Source organism: Hypanus sabinus (genome assembly GCF_030144855.1).
Source record: "Hypanus sabinus isolate sHypSab1 chromosome 24 unlocalized genomic scaffold, sHypSab1.hap1 SUPER_24_unloc_21, whole genome shotgun sequence".
Taxonomy (NCBI): domain Eukaryota; kingdom Metazoa; phylum Chordata; class Chondrichthyes; order Myliobatiformes; family Dasyatidae; genus Hypanus; species Hypanus sabinus.
The window spans coordinates 843-9,598 of NW_026778935.1; the positions used below are offsets into that span (position 1 = coordinate 843).

At 57.2% G+C, this 8,756-nt stretch overlaps 1 protein-coding gene across 1 annotated transcript; it reads right to left on the reverse strand.

The window, feature by feature from the left end:
* Positions 1 to 1,657: 1,657 nt before the first annotated feature.
* LOC132385489 (uncharacterized) lies at positions 1,658 to 7,047 on the reverse strand (the record flags this gene model as incomplete). Its single annotated transcript, XM_059957598.1, has 2 exons — positions 6,998 to 7,047; positions 1,658 to 3,937 (listed from the first exon to the last, which is right to left on the reverse strand). Coding segments are annotated over exons 1-2 (2,330 nt in total), but the record flags the coding sequence as incomplete, so codon positions are not given.
* Positions 7,048 to 8,756: the final 1,709 nt, after the last annotated feature.

Sequence of the window (8,756 nt, forward strand, 5' to 3'; positions counted from 1 at the left end):
GTGTACGGGGAACGGAGGGAGATGGACATTGTGTACGGGGAATTGAGGGTGATGGACATTGTGTACGGGGAACAGAGGGAGATGGACATTGTGTACGGGGAATGGAGGGAGATGGACATTGTGTATGGGGAACGGAGGGAGATGGACATTGTGTACGGGGAACAGAAGGAGATGGACATTGTGTACGGGGAATGGAGGGAGATGGACATTGTGTACAGGGAACGGGGGGAGATGGACATTGTGTACGGGGAACGGAGGGAGATGGACATTGTGTACGGGGAATGAGGGAGATGGACATTGTGTACGGGGAACGGGGGGAGATGGACATTGTGTACGGGGAACGGAGGGAGATGGACATTGTGTACGGGGAATGGAGGGAGATGGACATTGTGTACGGGGAACGGGGGGAGATGGACATTGTGTACGGGGAACGGGGGGAGAATGGACATTGTGTACGGGGAACGGAGGGAGATGGACATCGTGTAGGCAGAAGGTGTTAAGTTTAACTTAGCATTTGATTACTAGTTTAATTGGTTTGGTACTACATTGTGAGCCAATGGGTCTGTTTCTGTGACGTGCTGTTCTATGTTCTAAAGCAGAATAAAGTGTTACAGTTACAGAGAAAGGGCAGTGCAGGCAGACAACAAGGTGCAAGGGTCACGACGAGGTAGATCGTGAGGTCAAGAGTCCGTCTTATCGTACCGGGGGACCGTTCAATAGTCTGATAACAGCGGGGTAGAAGCTGTCTTATCGTACTGGGGGACCGTTCAATAGTCTGATAACAGCGGAATAGAAGCTGTCTTATCGTACTGGGGGACTGTTCAATAGTCTGATAACAGCGGGGTAGAAGCTGTCCTCGAGCCTGGTGGGACCGTTCAATAGTCTGATAACAGCGGGGTAGAAGCTGTCTTATCGTACTGGGGGACCATTCAATAGTCTGATAACAGCGGGGTAGAAGCTGTCTTATCGTACTGGGGACCGTTCAATAGTCTGGTAACAGCGGGGTAGAAGCTGTCTTATCGTACTGGGGGACCGTTCAATAGTCAGATAACAGCGGGGTAGAAGCTGTCTTATCGTACTGGGGGACCGTTCAATAGTCTGATAACAGCGGGGTAGAAGCTGTCCTCGAGCCTGGTGGGACGTGCTTTCAGGCTTTTGTATCTTCTGCCCGGGGGGTGGGGGGGGGGAGGTTAGAGAGAATGTCCGGTGTGGGTGGGGTATTTGATCACGCTGGCTGTTTTACTGAGTCAGTGGGAAGTGTAGACGGAGTCCATGGAGGGGAGACTGGTTTCCCTGCTGTGCTGAGCTGTGTGTCCACAACTCTCTGCGGTCCCGGGCGGGGCAGTTGCCGTTCCGAGCTGTGATGATCCGGATCAGATGAGTGACAGGGTCAGACAATCTATATTCTTCATCCAACTGCTCTTGGTACTGTGTGTGTTCAAGTGTCTGTACGTTCAGGTTCCCCCGCTATTCCAAGGCAGAGTGTTCCTATGAAATGGTTCGTAAGCCGAAATGTCGTTAAGTGAAGAAGCAATTACCATTTATTTATATGGGGAAAATTTGTGAGCGTTCGCAGACCCAAGAAATAACCTCCCAAATCATTCCAAATAACACATAAAACCTAAAATAATACAATGAAGCGCTGCAAAAATCTCACGCAAGCACTCTTGGCAGCACACGCAGCTGAAACGCGCGGGGCGAGGGCTCCCGGCGGAAACGTGGGGGGCGAGGGCTCCCGGCGGAAACGCGCGGGGCGAGGGCTCCCGGTGGAAACGTGGGGGGCCAGGGCTCCCGGCGGAAACGTGGGGGGCCAGGGCTCCCGGCGGAAACGTGGGGGGGCCAGGGCTCCCGGCGGAAACGTGGGGGGCCAGGGCTCCCGGTGGAAACGTGGGGCGAGGGCTCCCGGTGGAAACGCGGGGGGGCGAGGGCTCCCGGCGGAAACGCGGGGGGACGAGGGCTCCCGGCGGAAACGTGGGGGGGGCGAGGGCTCCCGGCGGAAACGTGGGGGGGCGAGGGCTCCCGGCGGAAACGTGGGGGGGCGAGGGCTCCCGGCGGAAACGTGGGGGGGCGAGGGCTCCCGGTGGAAACGTGGGGCCAGGGCTCCCGGCGGAAACGCGGGACGAGGGCTCCCGGCGGAAACGTGGGGGGCGTGGGCTCCCTTTGGAAATGTGGGGGGGGGCGAGGGCTCCCGGTGGAAACGTGGGCGAGGGTTCCCGGTGGAAACGTGGGGCGAGGGCTCCCGGTGGAAACGCGGGGGGGCGAGGGCTCCCGGTGGAAACGTGGGGGGGGGGGGCGAGGGCTCCCGGCGGAAACGCGGGGGGGCGAGGGCTCCCGGTGGAAACGTGGGGGTGCGAGGGCTCCCGGCGGAAACGCGGGGGTTCGAGGGCTCCCGGCGGAAACGCGGGGGTTCGAGGGCTCCCGGCGGAAACGTGGGGGTTCGAGGGCTCCCGGCGGAAACGTGGGGGGGGCGAGGGCTCCCGGCGGAAACGTGGGGGGGGGGGCGAGGGCTCCCGGCGGAAACGTGGGGGGCGAGGGCTCCCGGCGGAAACGTGGGGCGAGGGTTCCCGGTGGAAACGTGGGGCGAGGGGCTCCCGGCGGAAACGTGGGGGGGGGGCGAGGGCTCCCGGCGGAAACGTGGGAGGGGCGAGGGCTCCCGGCGGAAACGTGGGGGTGCGAGGGCTCCCGGCGGAAACGTTGGGGGGGGGGCGAGGGCTCCCGGTGGAAACGGGGGGGCGAGGGCTCCCGGTGGAAACGTGGGGGCCAGGGCTCCCGGCGGAAACGTGGGGGGGGCGAGGGCTCCCGGTGGAAACGCGGGGGGGGCGAGGGCTCCCGGTGGAAACGTGGGGGGGGGCGAGGGCTCCCGGCGGAAACGTGGGGGGCGAGGGCTCCCGGCGGAAACGTGGGGGTGCGAGGGCTCCCGGCAGAAACGTGGGGGTGCGAGGGCTCCCGGCGGAAACGTGGGGGTGCGAGGGCTCCCGGCGGAAACGCGGGGGGGCGAGGGCTCCCGGCGGAAACGCGGGGGTGCGAGGGCTCCCGGCGGAAACGTGGGGGGGGGGTGAGGGCTCCCGGCGGAAAACGTGGGGGGGGGCGAGGGCTCCCGGCGGAAACGTGGGGGTTCGAGGGCTCCCGGCGGAAACGTGGGGTTGCGAGGGCTCCCGGCGGAAACGTGGGGTTGCGAGGGCTCCCGGCGGAAACGTGGGGTTGCGAGGGCTCCCGGCGGAAACGCGGGGGGGCGAGGGCTCCCGGCGGAAACGTGGGGGGGGGCGAGGGCTCCCGGCGGAAACGTGGGGGTTCGAGGGCTCCCGGCGGAAACGTGGGGTTGCGAGGGCTCCCGGCGGAAACGTGGGGTTGCGAGGGCTCCCGGCGGAAACGTGGGGGTTCGAGGGCTCCCGGCGGAAACGTGGGGGTTCGAAGGCTCCCGGCGGAAACGTGGGGTTGCGAGGGCTCCCGGCGGAAACGTGGGGGGGGGCGAGGGCTCCCGGCGGAAACGTGGGGGTTCGAAGGCTCCCGGCGGAAACGTGGGGGTGCGAGGGCTCCCAGCGGAAACGTGGGGGGCGAGGGCTCCCGGCGGAAACGTGGGGGGCGAGGGCTCCCGGCGGAAACGTGGGGGTGCGAGGGGCTCCCGGCGGAAACGTGGGGGTGCGAGGGCTCCCGGCGGAAACGCGGGGGGTGCGAGGGCTCCCGGCGGAAACGCGGGGGGGGGCGAGGGCTCCCGGCGGAAACGCGGGGGGTGGGGGCGAGGGCTCCCGGCGGAAACGTGGGGGGGGGCGAGGGCTCCCGGCGGAAACGTGGGGGGGGGCGAGGGCTCCCGGCGGAAACGTGGGGGTGCGAGGGCTCCCGGCGGAAACGCGGGGGGCGAGGGCTCCCGGCGGAAACGTGGGGGGGGGGCGAGGGCTCCCGGCGGAAACGCGGGGGGGCGAGGGCTCTTTCCAGTAACCTTTAAGCTATGAAGCTACCAAGTAACACATAAAAATACACAGCCTATATAAAGTATGTAACTCCCTGGGTCGCCTCAGGCTCGCTCAGCTCGTTCTCGTCTAGGGGGAGCAGCCTTCGGCCCCGCCAAACTGGGTAATCAGCTGGTGTGGATGCTGTGTGATGTCCCCGCCTCGCCCAAAACCAGACAGTACACCAATGCGATTAAATGAGTACAATTTATAAAGGTTACTATAACTAAGTGATTAATAACGATACAGTATATATGAAGAGAAAATTAAAGAAAAGGCGCCAAACTTATCAAAGTCCAAACCACTTCGTGCACTACCATTGGAGCTCAATTACTGAAGTCTTCTGGCCACCATTCGATCCCCTCCGAACTCCTCGACTCGCAGCTCAGAACCCTCCGAACTCCTCGACGACTCTCCAAACAGCTCAGGATCCTCCGAGTGGTCAACCAAGCACATCTAGCTTCATCCCCCCCCCCCCCCCCCGGAGAATCTCCCGGCCTCGGACCCCCCTTTGGGGTCCGATCCTCGCCCAGCTTAGAGCATTGCGTCCTCTCTCTCGACCCCCTCGCGCCGATCTGCCCAAAAGCCCGTCAACAAAAGCTTACAGACTCAGAAGAAAGAACATTAATCCCCATTTGGTTTACAAAGGAATACCATTCTCGTTATCAGTAAATTAGCATTCCTGCTAGTTAACAAAAAGAACCCTTTCCCAACAGTAACAAAGAAAAAGAAGAAACCCCCTTTACACTCTCCCTCCACCAAATAAAAGTCATGTCCTCATGACTACTAAATAACTCGCCACCTTTCCTGCCAACACACAGTAACCCAAGCACAAACAGTGACATCTCCTCCCCGCACAGTAAACCTCACGCCCTGTTCCTCAGGCGCTACTTAGGCCAACTATCTGGGAGTTCCCTTCTGAGACCTCCGTACCCCCCTCACCTAAACCCTTCAGGCTCGGACACAACTGGGGATACCTTGGGCCCACTACCACTCCTCTCTCAACCTCTCACTCATGCCCCACACTGCACACAGCTAACCCTCCCCACTACACCTGACTCAGTGGGAGAAGGGCCAAAGGTCTCTTCCTCAATCGAGGGAAAGTCAGCAAACGGCAGCATGTACCACTCATCCAGCACATCATCCATCGAATCTGTATTCTTCCTCATTCCTCTGATCGGTAGCTGCTGTTTGATCTTCTCCAAACGGAAACACATGGCCTGCACTGCTCCCGCAGTCTCTTCAGCCTCCTGTTCAGTATTCACTGCACTTCTCTCCAGATTTTTCTTCCTCATGACTTCTTCCAGATGAACTTTCAGGTTTTGCACTTCATTTGAACTGTCGATGGTCATCTTCAGGTTCCCTTCAAGCTTCCGCTTCTCTTCTGAGATTCGTCTGTAATTTCTTCACCTCCGCAAACTCCCCTCTCCGGGTTCTCAGTTTGCTATTACCCTCAGTCAGACAACTTTCTTCATTCTCTCCAACTTGTAAGTCTTCCGACTGGTTCCAGATCGCTTTCTCCAGTCTCTCCGTCTTCATTTCAAACTTGATTCCGTAGAGACAGTCACTCACGAGCTGCGACCTTCGCCAGCCCTGGCACGTGTCCGAAAAACACTTTAACTCGGTAGTTCTCAGCTGCTCCTGCAACAACCTCACTTCATATTCTCCTGAGGCAAATCCAAATACCAAGAGATCATCCACATACACCAAAACTCCAAACGCCTCCACATCCCCTATGGTCTTCCACCTGCCCCGCAGGAAGGTTGCAAGGGCTCCAGATATGCCCTGTGGCATCTTTTCGGACCCAAAGACTCCTAGGGAATTTATAACGGCCGTCTTCTCCTTGTTGGCCCCACTCATCGGGGATCTGGCAACATCCACTCCTCCGATCCAGCACCTTAAACCATTTCGCACCACTCAGACAGGCCATCGCCTCTCCGGCCCTCAGGGCCATATTCTGGTCACTGACAGTGCGCCTCTTCAACGCAATATAATCCATACACACGCTACCTACATCTTCCACGGCTGTAGGGGCCAGTCGCCGCAACCTCTCTCTCTCCGAGGTGTCTTCAGCAGTCAACTCCCCTCCCTCGTGGTATTTCGCAGCGTCCACTAAGAGGGTCTCACCTCAGATACTTCCCCCAGGCCGTACCACCACCGACCCTTGTTTGAATTCGGTATCGGCCCAATGCTGCTACACACGTCCGCACAAGCAGCTCGAAACTCTGGGTGCATCGACAATGCCTCCAAACAGCGCTCACCCGCCTCCTCCGGCAGGCCCCCAAGCGCACCAGCAGGATATTGGTTCTCTCTAGAACAGAAACGCTGCCCATCTCAACAGGGTCTGGACACATCAGCATTAACGATTCATGAACCTCAGTCTCCTCCACATTTGCCTCTAAGAACTCCATTTTCACTGACCAACAACCGTCGTCTGGATAATCACCGGCACTGGTACCCAAATCTCCAGTGTCCTCAATGTCGTCAAGGGTAAATGCTTCCAATAACGGTTATGAAACAAACTGTACAGCAACTTAACCGGCACCCCGGTGCCGAGGATGGCTTTAACTTGACTTCCATCCATCCGTAACAACACCTGTGCGCGTGGCCCCTCTAAGCCTTCAGGAATAGAGTCTGTTCCTTTCGGGAGTTCCTTGGTACATTGCTGGGAACGTGCTCCCCCAGAGACCCCAAGCCGTTCCCCCACTGGGCCTCCTCTAAGTTTCCCGACACCTCTCGAATCAACGGAACAACTGATCCCCTTGACAGATCCCCTTGGCACCACAAGCGATTTATCTGCCCCCCTAGGCAAAAAGGGATACCCTAAAAAGCTTGCCCACCAATCTCCTGCCACGGATATGATAAGCCCCCCAGCTGCAGCATTTGACTTCCAGTCGAACCACACGCATTTTCCCACTTTCCCAGAACTGGCAGTGGTCACTTCGAGGTAATTGCGCCTGACAGTTCTAACAAAGTCACCAGCCCGCCTACTCAAACTTTCAACCCGTCCCTGTCGCTTTCCCTCAGCTAAGCACTGCCACTCACCCAACAACTGAGGGGTCCGCTCCGCCCAAGCCTCCGCCCCTTTCGGGCTGGACATTATTCCAACAACCGGGCCGGAGCTCACCACTGCTGAAACATCCCAACCTGTCACTCCTCACTCTCCAAAACAGCACGGACAACCCATGGTCCACCACCATTTCGTCAGCACTAGTCGGAACTCGAACAACGACCTCCAGGCTACCAACAGCAGCCACCCCACCCAACACACACGCAGCGATAACCAGCAATCACACACCCACAAAGGCACACCAGCTCTTCACCGCAGACACAATTTAAATAGGGTGATCACACAGCTTCCACAGAAATCAATCCGGACGAGCACCCCACAATGTAACCCCCTGGGTCGCCTCAGGCTCGCTCAGCTCGTTCTTGTCTAGGGGGAGCAGCCTTCGGCCCCCGCCAAACTGGGTAATCAGCTGGTGTGGATGCTGTGTGATGTCCCCGCCTCGCCCAAAAACCAGACAGTACACCATATGCGATTAAATGAGTACAATTTATAAAGGTTACTATAACTAAGTGATTAATAACGATACAGTATATATGAAGAAAAAATTAAAGAAAAGGCGCCAAAACTTATCAAAGTCCAAACCACTTCGTGCACAACCGTTGGAGCTCAATTACTGAAGTCTTCTGGCCACCATTCGATCCCTCCGAACTCCTCGACTCGCAGCTCAGGACCCTCCGAACTCCTCGACTCTCCAAACAGCTCAGGATCCTCCGAGTGGTCAACCAAGCACATCTAGCTTAATCCCCCCCCCCCCCTCGGAGAATCTCCCGGCCTCGGACCCCCCTTTGGGGTCCGATCCTCGCCCAGCTTAGAGCATTGTGTCCTCTCTCTCGACCCCCTCGCGCCGATCTCCCAAAAGCCCATCAACAAAAGCTTACAGACTCAGAAGAAAGAACATTAATCTCCATTTGGTTTACAAAGGAATACCATTCTCGGTATCAGTAAATTAGCATTCCTGCTAGTTAACAAAAAGAAACCCTTTCCAACAGTAACAAAGAAAAAAGAAGAAACCCCCTTTACAAGTAGAAATAATGTTATACAGTGTAGTTTCACTTAGCGGAATTGGGAAGACAGCGAGCACACATGATGGTGTGTTAGGCTGAGGTTGGGGTGGTGGGTCACTGGGGTGTTATCTCATCGTCATCTTTTTCCATCAGGGCAGGCAAGGCAGGTCACCTATGTCTGCTGTGGCTGATGTGGAAGGCTTGAAAAACGACAGTATGCTTGACTGATCAGCCTCACGCATTTTTCTATTATACAGTTCTTTGTGAGCACTCAAACCATCCTGCAACCCTGCCCTAAACCTGCGTACCCTTTCAAAATTAAAGTCGTACTTTTCTGCAATCATTGCAGCGTTGTCAATCGTAGCAAAAATCTCACGCAATTGCTTCACGTTCAGTTCCTGAACGGTTTCACTTTTGGGACGTTTGCTACTGCGTTCAGCTTCAATTGTTATCCTTTCCTCTCCATCTCTCAGTTCTTGGTCATGGGATGCCAAAACCTCTTCAACATCACCTTCACCAACTTCCACAAACCCTTCGCCCAACTCTGTTTCCTTACTTCGTTCACTGCAATTGAAACGCTTAATTATGTCTAGGTTTACGCTAAGTGTAACAGCCTTACGCGCTCTTTTAGGCTTTTCCAATACCTTAGAACTCATCTTGCTAACGGATGCACAAAATTAAACGGACATAAAGCACAGATGCGCACAGGCACGTGTTTAAGCAATGCCGACTAGA